The sequence below is a fragment of the Rhinolophus sinicus genome, linkage group LG05, assembly GCF_036562045.2.
Source record: "Rhinolophus sinicus isolate RSC01 linkage group LG05, ASM3656204v1, whole genome shotgun sequence".
NCBI classification, from domain to species: domain Eukaryota; kingdom Metazoa; phylum Chordata; class Mammalia; order Chiroptera; family Rhinolophidae; genus Rhinolophus; species Rhinolophus sinicus.
The window spans coordinates 176,174,156-176,192,130 of NC_133755.1; the positions used below are offsets into that span (position 1 = coordinate 176,174,156).

Consider the following 17,975-nt stretch of genomic DNA (forward strand, 5'->3'; position numbering starts at 1 on the left):
GCCCGCGGGGCAGACTCACCCTTAACTCGTCAGCAGAGGACCCTAAACTACCCACTTCCAATTCCTATTCTACACAAAGCAACCCCTCCAAGTGAGTAAGAGAGTGTTTTTTGTCTTATTGGGCTTAGAATGGTTCTTTTGTGATAATTAACTTTAAAAAAAAATCCGTTTGTAAAAGAAACGTCATTATAGAAATTTGGAAAATATAAAAATGTTTAAAGAAGAATTTTAAATGACATGAAATTCCAACACTTTTAACATCTTGGCCTGTTATCGTCCAGCCTTTTTTCTAGGACATTCAAGCCTTTTACGGGGTATAGAAAATGCCCTATTAAATTAGTTTTACATCTGCTTTTCACACTTTGTGTCTCCCTGTGTTGTTGTTGTTTTTTAACACTATGTTTAAATGTTTCTAACTTTATTAAAATTGTAAAGTTACTTTTCAAAAGCTGGTGACAAAAGATAAACATTAGAGTCTGTCCCTAATATTTCAACATATGTATTTTAAAAATGGTCACTGATATACAAATAATTCTCCTAAAGACTGAACTTTTGTTGTGTCTTCTTATTTGGGTTAAATATCGTGAAATGCGGCGCTTAGATAAAAACTGGACTCTGAGGTGGACAGCTCTCCTACCCGTTTTTCTAGTTTGGAAAAGGACAGACAGTACCAAGTGAAATAGATTCATTTCAGAGATACGCACTTTGCTTGTGTGAGGCTCTGTTAATGAAAGGCCAAGTTAGCTGTTCCGGGTTTAATGGGGTGCTTTATAGAAAGTCCAGCATGTCCTTTAGGCCCACGCTTGGTTAGAAGTCGGACGTGCTGTTTATTCTTGGCTGAGCCTTCCAGGAGGACGGCTCATCCTGGACCTTAGGGCCCAGCAGGTCCTTCCATACCGGCTGTCCTTGGGGGGGGGGGGGTCAGTCTGCGTCCTGGTGACACGGGGTCACGGTGCTGCCCTGCTCTGTTGCAGGCATATGGTGCTTCTGAAGGAGCAGTATGGGAAGCAAGTGGTCGTAAACCTGCTGGGGAGCAGAGGCGGAGAGGAGGTGCTCAACAGAGCCTTCAAGGTAAGTACCTGCAGCCTCTTGCTGGTTTCTCCACATGGGAGTGGGGGTGGGGTGCACGGGGAGGCGAGGGGCCCTGCCCAGAGGCAGGCTCCTGTGGGGGACTGAAACAACAACACAGCTCTCACCATGTTTGGGAGGTGTGTTCCCCACCAGAGTTCCATCATTAGGTGATTTGGGATCCTGATGGGTGACGTTTAATTTTTATAAACTGACGGCTGGGATAATTTGCTGAAAGTCAAAAGAGAGCATCTCCTGCCTCCAGCTGCATTTCCTCCAGGGCTCCCACTGGAGCCTTGGGGACTCGGCAGCTGGGCCTGTCCCTGGCTCTCTTGGATGGACACACACACACACACGCATGCACACATACTCACCCTGCACACACGTATGTTTGGCTTCCCCCACGCACCCTTGACCTGCTCAGGGAGCCCGAGCTCCCCCCTTCCTTCCTTGGTTTGGCTCAGCTCCTGGCCGCAGCTCCTGGCTCGGTCTCACCAACACCCGCGGGGCACGTGTGCCTGGAGTGGCCCTTCTCGGCTTAAAGCAGGGAATCTTCCATGGTCTCCCCCTGCTACCTTGGAGCCTTCAAACCTTCCAGCCTTGTGTGGGCTGCCCCTGAAAGCTGCGTCCTGTGCCCGGCTGCCCATGGGCTGCCCATGGCTTCCCTTCACAGCGTCAGCAAGGTGCAGGGAGAAACCCGGGATGGGGAGGAGGCAGAGCAGAAGACGCTCTGTGTGTATTCAGTGTCCACTATGTGAACAGCTCCAGCTTGGGCTGTGGGTGCCTCCAAGTCCTTTCCCTGTCATCCATGGTCCCCACTTAATGGAGAAAAGTCCTCTGGTTGTTCACAGTCGAGGAAGCCCCTGAGGGAGAGAGTTTGAATTAATAGGTCACCAACGGGAAGTGGTATTTGCTGCCTTCTTGACCCCTGAGCCCTGGCTGGTGGCTGATGAATCCAGCTGGGTGCTCATTTCACTCAGTTTAGGTGAGCCATGCGCTTAGAGCAGACATTCTGGTTGCCAATTTCACTTGGCCAGACCTGCCTTTCCTGTTTGGTTTGTTGCTACTAGCAACAAATTTGAGAAGGATCTCTCCTCCACCCATCCTGGCAGCAACGTTGGCAGCTTATTTTAAGGAAGAAGAAGGGAAAAAAGGGAGCAGAAGAACCCAAGAATCTCTTTCCCTTTTATGCCTTAAGTTATAGGGAAAGGATGTCCTCAGCCGCCCGTCAGCTGTGGAAGTACTTCCTGTGCTGACAGGCTCTTTTGTCACAAGAGGGGCAAAAGATGGCAGCAGTCCCGTGGCCCAAGTCGGGAGGGCAGCCTCCCGGGCAGGTAGGAGGTAAGAGGCTGACCCCACCTGCAGGAGACCTCCCCCAGGTGTCCATGGAGCCCCGGCCCCCTCAGTCCATCAGCTCTGCAATGCTGTGGTCCATGCACCTGCAGCTGGCCTGCGCCCGGCAGGTATCAGGCCACAAGGGACAGGGCGCTTGCTCCAGAACAGAAAGCCACGAAACGACATACTGTTTGGTTCAGCTGGCTTTTTTCATAGCAAGACTTTCTTGATGATGGCAGCTGTGTGTTGATTTGCATTCTGGCCCATGGTGGACGGGCACTTGGAGTCATAGGGACCAGATGGCCTGAAGTCCTTCTAGTCCTTTAAAGTCCTTAGACTCTCTGGACAAGTCTGACCGGAAGCCCTGTGGTTGGGGGTGGGGTGGGGGCGGGCTGAGGCCGGGTCCCCTACTTGAGAGCACGCCCACCTGGAGGCTTGTGCTTGTCTGGGTGGGGCTGGTTACCAGGACAACAGTGGGCTGGATTATGAGCTCCTAGCCTGCTGTGCTGCCCTGGGCCTGAGGGCCTGTGGCACTCGGGGGCCTGAAGAACACAGTGGTCCTTCCCTCACTGGTGCCCTCGGAGAGCCCTGCAGAGTGTGATGTCGGGGCAGGGCTGTGGGCTGCCCCCGGGAGCCTCGCCCGCCGTTGGGGAGCTTCTGCCCTTCCGTAGGCAAGATGCTGTTTGTGGGTTTGTCCCCGGGTCTTGGTTCTGTGCTTCCCTTTCTGGGTCAGGACTGATAAACTGCTTGGCCCACCACAAGCCGTAAAGCTAAGCCATGAAGCTAACCCGTGTGCTCTAGTGAGTGATGGATGGGGTTAGCCGCTCACATTCCAGCCGTGAGAGGAGGTCCGCAGTCATCGTCCTTCCCTCGGTCCCTGCCACCCTCTCCCTTTCCCCTTTCAGAAGTTGCTCTGGGCTTCTTGCCACGCCGGTGACACGCCTATGATAAACTTTGACTTCCATCAGTTTGCCAAGGGTGGGAAGCTAGAGAAATTGGAGAACCTGTTGAGGCCCCAGTTAAAGCTCCACTGGGATGAGTTTGACGTGTTCACCAAGGGCCAGAATGTAAGTCCACGGTGAGTCTCTGCGTCTGCGTCTTCGTGCCCCGCGAGCTCGTGGAGAGGCGGGGGCTCCCTTGGGATGTGTGCTTTCCCTTGCGAGGAGCTATGCTTGCAGTTTCCTGGGCCACAGGCCCAGCAATGTTGGGGAGCTGGGGTCCCAACCTCTCCTTTCCCTTCCTGCAACCAGAACGTGCTTTTCAGTTTTGTGAGTAGATAGTAAAGCATAATGAATTTACTAATAAAGGGGAATCCGTTAACATGTGGAGCCCCAGTAACCTTATAACTTGTCCAAACTAATGAAAACCCATGAGGGAGAAGTGGGACAGCGAGCATAATCCCACTTGCCCAAGAAAACTGGGATCTGGATTTCCGTGCTCAGAGGAGAAAAAGGAAGTTCACTTTCTCAAATCACTATACAGTTGATCCTCATGGTTCACAGATTCTGCTTTTGCCAATTTGCCCACTCGCTAAAATTTGTTTGTAACCCCCGAACCCATGCTCATGGCATATTCACAGACGTGCTCAGAAGAGTGAAAAGTTTGAGTCGCCCAGTCTGTGTGCTCCCCGCCGAGCAGAACACGGCGAGGCAATGCCTTCTGGTTTCAGCTGTCATGCTGTGCACAAGTGTCCTTTTTGCCATGTTGTTAGCGCCACGCTTTCACATTTTTGTGCATTTTGTTGCTGATTTCACTGTTTAAAATGGCCTCCAAGTGGTAAGTACTGTCAGCACTTACAAGAAGGATGTGACATGCCTTACAGAGAAAATGTGTGTGTGTTAAGTACCTTCGATCAGGTATAGAGTGCTGTTGGCCGAGTTCAATGTGAACAAATGAACAGTGTGTATTAAATAAGGTGTCTTTAAACAGAAACACACATACAACGAGGTTATATGTGGATTAGTTGATGAAAATGTGTGACCAGAGGCTCCCATGAACCTAAGCCAGTGTTTCTCCCACCAGCAGTTCAGCCTTTGCTCATTTGCTAATGGTTCAGTTCACCAGTTGTTCACAGCAACTTTCTAGAACATGATGACTGTGAATCACGAGAATTGACTGTATTTATAATGGCCCATGTGCACAGGCTACTGAGAATGTGCTGTGGGGTCTGCCTGCCACCCCAGCAGTGCTGGGGTTCATCAGGATGTAAACCGGGATCCCGGTGAGCAACTAGGGAGGACGTGAGGGGTATGCGTTTGTTTGGGGGTCTACAGTCAAACATAGGCCACCGTGCTACAGCCGTTGCTCCTTTGAACCTAACGTAACCATTTGCATTTCTGGTGGTTTCCCGAAGTTTCCAGAAAGGCACGCTGCGGATGAACTGTCTCGACTGCCTGGACCGAACCAACGCGGTGCAGAGCTTCATTGCGCTTGAGGTCTGTCCCGCCGCAGCCCTGGGGCCACCTGTGTCACATCCCAGGCCTTCCGTGGGGCAGGCTGGGCTGAGCACCGTCATCGGCAAGATGAGGGTGGCATCGCTGGGCTGACTTCCCAGCTGTGGGAGGTGGCACGGAATATGCAGGCATCTGCGGAGAGGTTTCCGTGGGTGGCTGGTTTGCCTTTGACCCATCACACTTTTCACACTGTTTGGAATGCATCCCAGACATGGTGGCTCCAGGTGCCAAGTACACCTTGAGGAACAGGTTCTTTGTCAGGGCTACTGTGAACAGTGTTGGGCATAGTGTGGGGCTGGTGAGATGAGCCTGGCTTCGAGGCCTGGCAGGGAGACCTCGCCGGGCTCCCTGCTGGGGGAAGGGGTAGGGTTCACACCAGTTGCCCTCTCCCCCTGCCTGCTGTCCAGCCCTCTTGTGGTGGGTGGGTGCAAGGAGGTCAGGAGTAAGGGGGTCAGAGGAGGGCTGGGTGGAATGATCCAGTTAGATAAAATTGGGGGGACTTGTAGTGGAAGCCCCCATTCTCTGCTGCAAGGATTCCTCGTCCTCTGGCATGATCCACGATCTGCCGAAGAAGGAACTCATGGGCATGGCACCTGGTGACGTTTCCCTAGGCTGCTGTGGGGGAGCTTCCGTGTGAGAAGTCAGTGACAACTGGCCCTTACTCTCACCTAGGTCCTTCACCTGCAGCTCGAGAGTCTGGGGCTGAATTCAAAGCCCATCCCTGACCGTTTCGTGGAGTCCTTCAAAGCCATGTGGTCTCTGAATGGGCACAGCCTCAGCAAGATGTTCACAGGCAGCCGAGCCCTGGAGGGGAAGGCCAAGGTAGGGGCAGGCCTCGGGGGGAGGGTGGGGGCCTGCCCGGATCCCTCTCACGGCCCGTGGTCCGGCCCTCGGCAGGTGGGGAAGCTGAAGGATGGGGCCCGGTCCGTGTCTCGCACCATTCAGTCCAACTTCTTTGATGGGGTGAAGCAGGAGGCCATCAAACTGCTGCTGGTTGGGGACGTCTACACCGAGGAGTCTGCAGACAAAGGAAGGCTGCTTCTGGACAACACGGCGCTGCTGGGTATGGTGCTCCTGCTCCGCGTGGAGGGCGTGGAGGGTGGTGCTACCAGCTCCTCCCACCCTCTCGTGTAATCGCAGACGGTGTGGGGCGTAGAGCAGGGGGGCAGCTTCTGTGCTCTGCACTCTGGCTGCGACTTCAGCTGGACCAGTTGACATAAGCAGCTTGGAGCTGTGTTTCGTATTCTTTTATGAGGTGGCCAGTCACATGGGGCCACAAGAGGAAGCAGAAAAGAGGTTCAGGGAAAACCCAAAGATTTTTATACTCACTGGTCCTAGAGATGGTGGGTAGAGGGTGCAGGGGGGGCATGCAGGACCCCATTTAAAAACCCTAGGGTGGTCAGGAGGCAGAAGGCAGGAGCCAGAGGACCACTTGGGCCAGGGCCTCTGTCGGGGTTTCTGTGGGAAAGGACGTGTAGTGTGAACAGTTTAGGGTTGGTCAGTTTGAACAGTTCGATGGGCTTTGGGCTACGGGGCAGACTCTAGTTGACTGGTGCCTGGTACTGGGGTGATAGAGGCAGAGGAATGTTGCCTCCAGGGTGTGTGGGCCAGACAGAGGAGACATGAGCCTGGATTGGTTAGTTTTCATATCATACGCCTCCTCTTGGCTTCTTTACAATATATGGAAACAACCTAAGTGTCTGTGATCTATATACAATGAAATACTACTCAGCCGTAAAAAAGATGAAATATTGTCATTTGTAACAAAATGGATGGCTGTCGAGGTTATTATGCTGAGTGAAATAAGTCAAATGGAAAAGGACAAAAACCATATGACTTCACGCATATGGAATAAAAAATAACAAATGAATGAACAAAACCAAAACCAAAAGAAACTCATAGATACAGGCAACAGAGTGGTAGTTACCAGAGGGGAAGGTGCAGAAGGGAAAACTTGGTAAAGGGGTCAATAGTATGGCGATGGATGGAAACCAGAATTCGGTGTTGAGCACACAGTAATACATACTGATATTGAATTATAATATTGTATACTGGAAACTTCTATGTTATTAGCCAATGTTGCCTTAATAAAAACATAATTTAAAAAAGAAAAAAGAATTGCTGCCCAGGAGGGGCAGCATCTCTCCAGCCAGGAAGGTTCTTTAAGATGTCAAACAGCCCAATGTATAGAAAATAAAAATACATATACAGAGCCAGCGGTCACTGTATTTCCCAGGAGTCTGTGCTTTCTGGCCTCGGGTGGGAACCCATTCTCGTACTTTCTCAGTTTGGACTGTTCTTCCAAGCCGAGAGGCGAGGAGAAATGGAATCTGTGTGCGACTCTAAAAGTGTCGGTTTCTTTGAATGCCGACACTTGTTCTCGCCCCGAATGGGTTCTTGGTCCCAGTACAGGTGTCTTTAGTTCCAATAAGTCTCCCGTGTGGATGATGTCCTGTTTCTGTTTTGGCCCTGGGACCCTGTAGAAGTAGAGAGGGAAGGAGGACGTCTTCTCTTGGGGGCAAGACTGTCATGATTCTGTCAATAGTTAGACGTTTCTTTTTTAATTGAGGTATAATTGACATATTAGTTTCGGGTGTACAGTGTAATGATTAGATATTTGTATGCATATATTGGGAAAAGATCACCATAGTAAGTCTTGTTAACATCCATCACCATACAAAAAAATGTTCTTATGAGAACTTTTAAGACTTACTCCCTTAGCAGCTTTCAAATATACAATATAGTATTGTTAACTGTAGTCACCATGCTGTACGTCACATCCCCAGGACTTAGTTATTTTATAACTGGATGTTTGTGCCTCTGACCCCCCCCTTCACCCATCTACCCCACCCCCACTCCCCATCTCTGGCAACCACCAGTCTGTTCTCTGCATCTGTGAGTTTCTGGGGGGTGTTTTGTTTTGTTTAGATTCCCTATATAAGTAAAAATTATAGGGCTCATAGAAAAGTAAGGGAGACCCAGTATTTTCCCTTACAAGAATGTAAGTTTTGTTTTAGAAGTTTTTGTTGTTTTCAAAAACTTAATTTGCCCATGTTTAAAATGGTTTCACAGCGCTTTTCCTACTTCCATTCTTCTGGGGGCTGTGGTGGGTGGGTGGGGGGGCTCTTACTTGGCCCCTAAGAGCCAAGGTGACATTTGTGGCTACCTGGAAATAAGGGTGGTCCAGTAAAAGCTGAAGGAGCTCCGAGTAGTATAGTGAGTCTCGTTTGGTAGCAAGGAAGATACGACTTACCTTTGAGTTATTAAGTCACTAGCTTAAAAAATGGACTATATTTTGTATATGTAGAGGATGGGGGGACCTGGTCCAGAGTAACGATTTTTTAAAGGCTTGAGTCCGAGGTGAAATTAAACATTTCAGGCATGTGGGATGGAAGGGGGAAAGTGCACAGATAGGCATCACATGTTCAAAGCGTCATGAACATATTTAAAGCACGGTAAGCTGCAGGGTCCCCTTGCTTACGTCCCCCCTGGGTCACGCATTGAATGCCGAGGATGAGGTTTCAGTGCCCAGATGTTGCAGCTTCTGTGCCTCTGGTTGGGGGGAGGATGCAGGGGGGGCGGACTACCTGGTTCTGTGGTTTTAGGAGCCTGTGACGAAAGTGCCCTAGGGGAGTGTCCTGGTTGTGGTGATTTTTAGCCTCTGTCTTTATACCATTGGCCTGTATCTATTGCTGAGAGACCCCGTCCATCCATGTTTCTGGAGGAGGTGTGGGGTTTCGGGTGCAGACAACGTGCCCTTCTTATCCCCCCTCACAGTGACCCCGAGGATCCTGAAAGCTATGTCGGAGCGCCAGGCGGAATTCACAAGTTTCAAGCGGATCCAAATCGCCATGGGGACCTGGAACGTGAATGGAGGGAAGCAGTTCAGAAGCAACCTCCTGGGTACGGCCGAGCTGGCTGACTGGCTGCTGGACTCGCCCCGGCTTTCCGGAGTTGACGAACCCCAGGGTGAGTGCAGCCCCTTCGGCAAACTGGAGGAGCCATCAAACTACCAGTGCCATCAAACTACCAGTGCCATCAAACTACCAGTGCCATCGGCCTTCTCGACAGCAAATGAGCTCTTTGATGCCTTCTCTTTTCCAAATGCTTGGAAGGGTGATCACCGTGGTGGATCGCTCTTTCCTCTTCACGTTTAGAGGTTTGCAGTATTAGGCTTGCTCACAAGAACCTTTTTGTCGTGAGGAGGGAGAGGCGGCGTCTAGAGCCATTACTGCGAGGAGCCAGGCACACGTTTCTCAGTGCCACTGACCTGCCTTTTCCCAAACCAACCACTAATGATATACATTCGTTTTAAGTAGTCACGAAAGAATTTGTGTACCTCTTAAGAATGAAGTGATTCCAAATTCAGTAGCTCACCTTCTGCCTTAGATCATGCAAGGTAATATTTAATGACCTCAGAACTCAGGGTTTGAAGAATAAATGACGTTTCTCTGCCAGCACTTACCCGGGGACCTTACTTTTACCGGCTTCCTTGGACTCTGGAAGAGCCTGGTGATCCGGTTCTCGGCCTGTTGATGTGCAGGAACCTGTCACTCTCAACAGCTGCCTGGGGCTGCGGGTGCCCACAGCCACATGCCTCAAGGTGGCACGCACAGTCTGCACCCCCCCCTTGCTGTCTGGGGGGCAGGGTAGCTGGAGTCTGAAGTTCAGGGTCACTGGGCTCCTTGATTCCGTGGTGACCACACAGCGCGCCCACCGGGGCAGGCCCTGTACATGCTGAGGACGTTAGTGCAGCCTGGGTGGAAGAAACTGCCCTCCCCTTTCTCTAAAATGGCTCCTGTCATTTGCCTACAGAAACTGTGGGTGGCCACAGCAAGCTGGCTCTTACTTTGCGGGGGATTTTATTGGGATAGTGGGCTCACCAGGGCTCCCACTAAAATCACATTCAGGAGAGTGAAGCAGATCAGAGAAATAAGCTAGTTAAGCTTGAGGTGCCAGGTCGCCCTGTGTGGCCAACAGGAAAGGAAATGGGTGGCCTGGCCTTTCTGCTGGAGCCAGGGACATAGGGGTGTCACTTGCTGGAGCAGGTGGAACCACACTGGGCTCAATGGCTCAGGCCCACTGAGATGCGGCCAGCGGCTGCAGGGGTGTATTAAACCCTTAACTTCCCCGTTACAGGGAGCACCTCACAGGGAGCGGGGTGAGCGTCACCTCTCGGCTCGCGGTGCTTCCTGGAAACCAGGCTTTTCTGGAGCACGTTTCATCAGGACAGTGGTAGCTACCTTGAGTTGGGCTGGGTTTTCCCTTCTTTGGCCACCAAGTGACAGTCCCCTGGGCAGGACCATATCAGTCAGTCATTAACCAGGGAAGGCTAGGCCCAGCACTGTGGAAAGGACATGTGGGACACAAGTCTGAGACAGCGCTGCCCCCATGCAACTTAGGCTCTGGCTGGGGAGATGGGTCTGATGTACCTGAAAGTTATCCAGAAGGAAGAGGGACCAATGGGATCGCGCGCTTACTACACTCCAGGTGTCAGGTGGGGTGGGGACTTTACATGAGGCATCTGATTGACACTTCATGACCACACTGTGAGGTGGCAGTTACTGTGCCTTTCACAAAAAATGAAACAGGCTCAGAGAGGTCAATCACATGGCCCAGGGTGTAGACAGGGAAAGGCCGCGTGCACTGTGGGAGCAGAGAGGAGGCGGGGCCGCGTGGAGCTCTGCCCAGTGGTCTGGACGACTCTCCGGCAGTGGGACCGCTGGGCCCACAGGCAGACGCCGCTGCACAGCCCGGCGAGGGCAGGCCTTGGTAAGTCACCTCCCTCATTTCCTGCCTTGTCCCCCAGATGACAGCAGCCCAGCTGACATATTTGCCGTGGGGTTCGAAGAGATGGTGGAACTGAGTGCGGGAAATATCGTCAATGCCAGGTAAGCGCCTGGGCACCAGGGGTGCAGCAGGGTGACGTGAAACCCACCAAGGTTTTCCTGAGCCAGACGCCTGACCTGGAGCAGGGCCCCTGCACAGTCCGGCATCTGAATCCGCTGATCTGTGTCCCTTGATGTGTGGGGCCCTCTGACTGCACTCCCTCATACTCACACGTGTACATGTCCCTGATCAGCCTCCTCTGTTAATTAAGGAAATTGAAGGAAGGGCGGGTTGCCCGGTATGTTCTGCCTGGGCCACGTGTGCAGGCTGAGTGGCGCTGTGAGCTTGGAGGGCGCAGGCGGAGGGTAGGCTGGAGGTGGCTGAGTCACCTTTCCTGGGGAGAAGTGAGAAATAACAGGGCGGTGAGGGGGTACTTCTGGTGTCTTCATCAGGTGCAGGAGGAGTAACATCCGGTGTAAGGCCAACCGGACTTTTTCTGTCCTAAACTGGTGCAGCTTTATTTCGAGGAACTTCCTGAATAAATGATAAAACCTGACTCTATAGAGGTCTTCTGAGCAAGGCGGCAGGGGTGGGGTAGGGAGAATGTGCTGTGACGTATACGACACAACCAGAAATATGGGGAGAGGGTTAAGGCCTGGCACCAAGGGAGTGCAGGCAGCAGGACACCACTTCCGTGAAAGGAAGAGTTTGGAGGCGTTTGGAGGTGGGAGAGCCCACTGTCACCTACTCAGAAACAGCCTCATTCTTGTGTTTCTTTCCCAGTACCACCAACAGGAAGATGTGGGGTGAGCAGCTGCAGAAAGCCATCTCACGCTCTCATAGGTACATTCTCTTGACTTCGGCACAGCTGGTGGGCGTCTGTCTTTACATCTTTGTGCGTCCGTACCATGTCCCGTTCATCAGGTAAGAACACTGAGTTTACGCACATCTGGGGGACAGGGGTTGCTGTTCTTGGTGTGTTGTTCTGACTTCCTCTTCCTCCTCCCCTCCTGCAACAGGAATAAGGACCTGCCATTGTTCTAGATAAAGGGAGCAAAACCCCCAAGGAGAAGCTAGGCTGAATAGAATATTGTCTGTAACTAAACAGCCACAATGGGAACCTTCTAGCTCCGGAAGCCGAACTCTTTTAGGAGTGTCACGTGACCCTCATCACCTAAGCACAGCTTGGCACAAGGAGAGCGATGCCTTGTTGAAATTTTAGACAGGAAACCTGTGACCAAGAGCTGAGTAGCTCATCAGAAAGTGCTAATTCTTTTGCCAGTTTTTAAAGAATTCTAAATAATATGTGTGGGCAGAAAGCCTCTGCCACTGTCACCCCGTTATTAGTCTCTACAGTGACAGCTTCGTGAATGTCAGAAAGGGAAAAACCTCAGGAAATGGTTGTCCTTTTAGGAAAGGGTGTGCGTGGGTGTGGGTGTAGGTGCGTAGATGGGGGTGTGTTTTAGGGTTTGGGAGGAACTCACCTTTCCCATCCTGTCTCATAGCCACGGATTGCTAGCCCCCATCCATGTCGTTAGAATTCCCTCCCCTCCCTGCCGATACCAAGCCTGAAGCGTGCCCTTCCTCCTGAGCTGAGCAGGGCCGTGCCTGTGGCATCTGCACACATTTGGGGACCACAGGTGTAGAGAGGAACACTCGCTCTGTATTCATAATCCTCTTCTGTGACTTTCGGAAAGTGTTTAAGTCCCCTTGCCTGAGGCCCCTGATTACGGTGTCACGGCAGTTTGGCCGGGTCCACAGTGAGTGGGTAGAGGTCAGTAAAGCGTGGTGGGAAGGGGCGGTCAGGCTGAAGGTCAGGAGCAACGCTGAGGGGCTCGGATTTCCCAGGGGCTGCCTGCGGCCCTGGACGCCCGCCTGTCCTCAGCTCGCCTGTCCTCGGCCGCTTGCTCCTCTGGCCTCAAGCTTGTTTAGCTCACACGCCTACTGGCCAGTTATCCCCTCCCTTGTCTGCTGGGTGACAGCCCTAGGGAGGCGGTCTGCACTTTACTCTGTACTTCTGTTACCTGCGCTCTCCTGTGCGTTACAAGCTGGCATTTTAATGCAAGCCGCAGTCTGCATTGAAATCACCTGCCCAGTCTAACATAAGTAACTGGCAGTTTCCTGTTCCTTAAAATGTATTGATTACCTATGAAGCCTTCTGTGCTGTGCAGGAAAACCGGGTGGCATGGAGCGTGGGGCAGGAGATAGAGCAGGTGTGGGGGGAGCGAGACATGGAACAGAAAGAGGGGCGGAGGTGGTCCGGAGTCAGGGCTGCTCTGTGAGGTGTTCTTGTGAGTGCAGAGCTTCCGAGTGGGGGCCGTGGAAAAGATGCTGCCAGCCTCCCATGGGGAAGCTGCCGGCAGTCAGGGGTCAGGAGTGATGACGGAGTTGGTGGCGGTCCCCCGCTCGCTGTGTGGCTTGGTGCCTGAGGACGTGATGAGACAGCCTCGGACTGTCTGGGGAGTTCTCAGGGCCTCCAGCCTTGTACTGCTGTTGGATCTTTGGAGCAAAAACAGGTTTGTGCGTTTCCCGTAGCCACTAAGAAGCCACCGCATGTGCACGTCCTCTGTTCCAGGGACGTGGCGATCGACACGGTGAAGACGGGCATGGGAGGAAAGACGGGCAACAAAGGCGCCGTGGGCATCCGCTTCCAGTTCCACAGCAGCAGCTTCTGCTTCGTGTGCAGCCACTTGACGGCCGGGCAGTGCCAGGTGAAGGAGAGGAATGAGGACTACAGGGAGATCACCCAGAAGCTGAGTTTCCCCATGGTGAGGAGCCTGCGCGGGTGGGTGGCGCCCAGCGGTGGGGCGGCTGGCAGTGGTGTGGGCGCCGGCCTCCCTCGCCACTCCAGCCCCACACGTGGGGTTCTGCGCTGCTAATATGGGCAGGCCGTGCGACCAGAGGAGGTTTCCTGCCCTTGGGGGCTCAGCACTGGGGAGAGATGGGCTGCTGTCGCAGAGCCAAGCCCAGGGCAGCCAGTCCTGCAGGATTCTAGCCCCCATCTGTAGGTTTCCTCAGCATCCTTCGTCCCCTACATTTTCTTACGTGCATTTTCTGATTTTCTATTTAAGCATGTGGAATGGAAAAAGAAAACCAATGTGTCCATGCTTTGTCCGAGTTGATGAAGAGTATTTGAATCCTAATAGTGTAAGACTCGGTTTTCTTGAGAGTCACAGTCTTGGCACATACATTCTGTTGTGGCTCAGCTAAGAAGGCCCATTTTCAAAACCAGTGAATTCTTGCCTGAGGAGCCCTGGAGCCGCCCCACTGGTGGCCGTCGCCAATAACATGCGTCATGCTGCCGTCTAGTGGTGATTCCAAGGTTTTCATTTTGAAGCCCGCCGCTTCTCCTTTTAAATTCAGACTTCAGTGTTCTCCTTCCTGTGCAAACCGACGGCCCGCATTCCAGGTGCAGTGGCCCATCACCCAGCGGCGAGGACAGGCTGTAGCTGTTCTTGCCACTTGTTCTGCCAGTGTCTGAGACATGGTGGGCTGGGGCCTGAGCTCTTCATGTGAGGCCAGGTCACTTAAAACTGACATCCCATTTACTAGGCTGCACAGCACGCGAGGCAAAAATCCCTTCATTTTCATTAATAAGTGCTGTAGACCTTGTAGTTTTTATTTCTTGTATTAAAGAAAAAAACCAAATAAATGAGTGGGGAAATTTGCAATTTGTAGTTTTCCAGACTATGGGGGACATGATGCGTGTTTTCTATGTAGTTCTTAAAAAGTCCAACGCTTTCCACTTAAATGCTATTTGAAATAGTAAACTTGGGACCCATTCAAAATAATTAAAGGGCGTATAATATAGCTCCTTTTTTCAATGGAAATATTGAGGGTACCTATAAATTAATACTCTACACCTTCACTGTCCAGTAGAGTGGCCACCAGCCACACATAGCTATGTAAATTGAAATGTATTAAATAAAACGAAAACTCCCCTGGTTGCACTGGCCACATTTCAAGTGCTCAGTGGCTGGTGGCTCCTGTTTTGGACACAGAGGATGGAGAGAGTTGTACTGGACAGCACAGCTGTACACACTCATTTTATTTGCTTGTGAGAATTTTAATCTTCTGTCCAGATTATTGTTGTGGGTTGGGGGCCATGGGAATGCCACATGGCATAAGAGAACAGAAACAGATTCTGGAGCAGAGGTCAGATCTTGTCTTTATCATGTCCTAGAAGTATAACCTGCACGTTTTTCTGAACTTGTCCATTTTTAATCTAAAAGAGAGCCAGCCGTGTATTATGCTTCATAGGGCTGCTGTGAGGACAGTGTGTCCCCAGAGCAGAGCCCAGCCCCTGCAGACACTCCCAGGGCTATTGGGCCACCCCGGGGCTCAGAATCACTGCACAAGATTTAGAGGCAAGGGGAGCGAGACTGTGATGGAGGATCACAGGATGACAATATATGAAGTCAATGGAATTTTGCAGCGCTGTACGTTCTGAGCATTTCCGCTTGTTTCCTAAAACCTCATCCTCATGACGCTGAATGTCTGGGCACTTCTTAGAATGTAGACATAACGACGGCAGGAGCACAGCCTGGCCATGGAGGTTTGATTGGAAGAGTAAATACTGCCATTCGTGCTGCCCCAGTTAGACTTGGCGCTTTCTCCAAAACCACTGAAAAACACTGTCATTTAAAATAAAAAAGTAAGCCATGTGAAAGCTCCTTAGTAGGTTTATGGGATAAGTGAAAAATGAGACACTCTAGTAGGAGACTTTTTTAAGTAACATGTTAAGAAAAATGTGTCTGCCCACCATCTGCATGATGAGCTTTTCTCCCCTCTCCCACTTCCCTTGCGCGACGGGCCAGCGTGACGACGATTTTCTTTACAACGTAGGGAAGAAACATTTTTTCTCATGACTACGTGTTCTGGTGCGGCGATTTAAACTACCGCATCGATCTCACTTACGAAGAAGTTTTCTATTTTGTTAAACGCCAAGACTGGAAGAAACTCCTGGAATTTGATCAGCTGCAGCTGCAGAAATCCAGTGGAAAAGTAAGTTGTGCTTTTAAAATAGTTTTTCGCAGCTGCTCCAATGGGGAGTAACATCTGCTAAATGTATCTGCTCGTGTTCGGCAAATTAAGTTGCACGAGTGGATTTAACACTGATTCAGACTTGGTAGAAAACATGTGCAGCCTAGGAAGGTAGAGAAACGTGAGTGTCCGTCCCCACACACTTCCTGTTCCTCGTCAGACGGGCTGCATTCGGGGTCTGTGTGTCCTCTCATGGCCAGAGGGGTCATTGTTGTGTGAGGGGACGTTGGTGATCAGGTACACCAGCTGCAGGAGCCAATGACAGTGGAAGTCTCTGCTGACACCACGGCCTGTGCTCTGTGGTTCAAGGTGGGGCTGCTGTCCCCTACTCACCAGACAGTACATGGCTGCATTCAGTTGGGGTCTCAACTGTTTCAGACAGCTCCGTGGCGGCCTCGGAGCACTCCGCCGTGTGAGGAGGGCACTTGCTGATGTCCCCAAGCCCACCCCACCTCACACTCATGCACAAGCCTTGTAGGGACTGTCACGTACTTCAGACACACTAAGCCACTGGGTGACACATCAGACTCTGCTCCAAACACTTTATTTTCGTCATATCACTGTTTCTCATTGGTGAACACACTAACAACTATAACAATATCTAATCTACTTTACACACCAACTTGTAAATATGTAGATTCTGTGACTTAGGAATAGAGCCCTCTGCAGTGTGCCTTTTTGTTTTTTGCATAAAGTAGAGAGAGTCTAAGAGAACTCAGGTGGTCTTGTGACTTCTTTTTCTCCCAATAGATTTTTAAAGACTTTCATGAAGGCAGCATTAATTTTGGACCCACCTACAAGTATGACGTTGGCTCCGCTGCCTATGACACGAGTGACAAATGCCGCACCCCTGCCTGGACAGACAGGGTCCTGTGGTGGAGGAAGAAGCACCCTTCTGATAGGACAGGTGCGTGAGACATGCGCTTTCAGAGCTGAGGAGAGCAGGTGACCAGCGCCAGAGAGGGAAGGTCCCATTTATGCAGCCCGGTGCTCTCCGCTCTAAAGACAACACGTTCTTGATAACCCACAACTGTGCAAAACGCACAACTTTGGAAGTTGTGCTTTGGGGACGCTCCTCCCTCTGCCCTGTCTAGAGCCTGATCTGCACACGGACATGCTTCTGCTCCCCCCACCCGTGCCTCACAGCTGTCCCCTCACACCGCCCCATCTGCCTTCTGTTCTGGGCGGGGCACGGGGACAGAGCCAGGGGTCTTCCCCTCCACTGTTCCTGCCCTCAACACGCATGCACGTTAACACGCATGCACGTTATGCATCCCCTTCTGTTGGACCAAACTCTTATCTGCTTAGACCCCCATTCCAAGTGGAACATGTGTGAGGCACGGGGACGGTAAGAGTTGGTTATCGATTAGCTGCCAAGCCTGTCTTGAATGATGATTGATGCCCAGCCAGGAAGTGCTGCTGACTTAGAAGTAGGACCCCTACTAACTGGTACATCAACAGCTAAACCTTTCTGGTGATGTGTGTGCTGAGATGGCAAAGCCAGGAAATCACATCTGTACATTGAAAAGATACATTTACGTTCAGATCCGTTTGTGGACATTGCATGGCCCTGGGGCACCGAGTCAGGGATGCCTGCGTCTCCTCCTGTGCAGAAGTCTGCAGATCTCCTGTGTCCCTATGCCCCTGGGGCGGAAACCCCACAGCAGCGATTTCTGTGCGCCCCCCTACCCCGCATGTGCCCGCTGGAGAGGGTGCAGGTGGCGCTGGTCTTGCTGTTTTGGACAATCCACATGGGGGGCGTTTCCACCCTCGGCCCCAAGGCCACCGTGGCATGGTTGCAAGCCCAAAGGGTTAGCCTGAATGAGTCTGAGGCCTGAGTGGCCCGTAACCTGGGTCCCTTTGCAGAAGCTCCACCGTCCGCATTCATGTATGTTGATACAATTTTGTGTTGTCTGTGGGTCTCTTGATTGGAATCCTGTGAGTAGCTGAAGAACTCAACCTTCTAGACAACGACCTGGATGTTGGCACCAAAGTCAGACACACCTGGTCGCCTGGGATCCTCAAATATTACAGCCGGGCAGAGCTGCAGGCCTCTGATCACAGGTATGGCCCTCGCTGCCACGGGCACATGGCCCTCCACTGGGGAAGCCAGGCCTGCTGCTCCCCACAGCGGACGACGCGCTGTCCCCGGCGGAGTGTGTGTGTGCGTGTGTGTGTGTGTGTGTGTGTGGGCGCGTGTGCGCAATGCAGCAAAGAACAAAGAATAGGATGACCAGTAGCTGTGTA

General features: G+C 51.8%; 1 protein-coding gene across 5 annotated transcripts in view; it reads left to right on the plus strand.

Annotated features, from left to right (window-relative positions):
* The window catches only part of SYNJ2 (synaptojanin 2), a 94,121-nt gene that overhangs the window by 59,003 nt on the left and 17,143 nt on the right, over window positions 1-17,975 (plus strand). For all 5 annotated transcript variants that reach the window (XM_019749359.2, XM_019749347.2, XM_074333750.1 and 2 more), the window contains 12 exons: window positions 975-1,071; window positions 3,309-3,481; window positions 4,757-4,838; window positions 5,529-5,678; window positions 5,754-5,919; window positions 8,634-8,825; window positions 10,666-10,747; window positions 11,469-11,609; window positions 13,261-13,453; window positions 15,531-15,689; window positions 16,479-16,635; window positions 17,675-17,792. In XM_019749359.2, coding sequence (XP_019604918.2) covers window positions 975-1,071; window positions 3,309-3,481; window positions 4,757-4,838; window positions 5,529-5,678; window positions 5,754-5,919; window positions 8,634-8,825; window positions 10,666-10,747; window positions 11,469-11,609; window positions 13,261-13,453; window positions 15,531-15,689; window positions 16,479-16,635; window positions 17,675-17,792 — 1,710 coding nt within the window. The remainder of the gene's footprint in view (window positions 1-974; window positions 1,072-3,308; window positions 3,482-4,756; window positions 4,839-5,528; window positions 5,679-5,753; window positions 5,920-8,633; window positions 8,826-10,665; window positions 10,748-11,468; window positions 11,610-13,260; window positions 13,454-15,530; window positions 15,690-16,478; window positions 16,636-17,674; window positions 17,793-17,975) is intronic.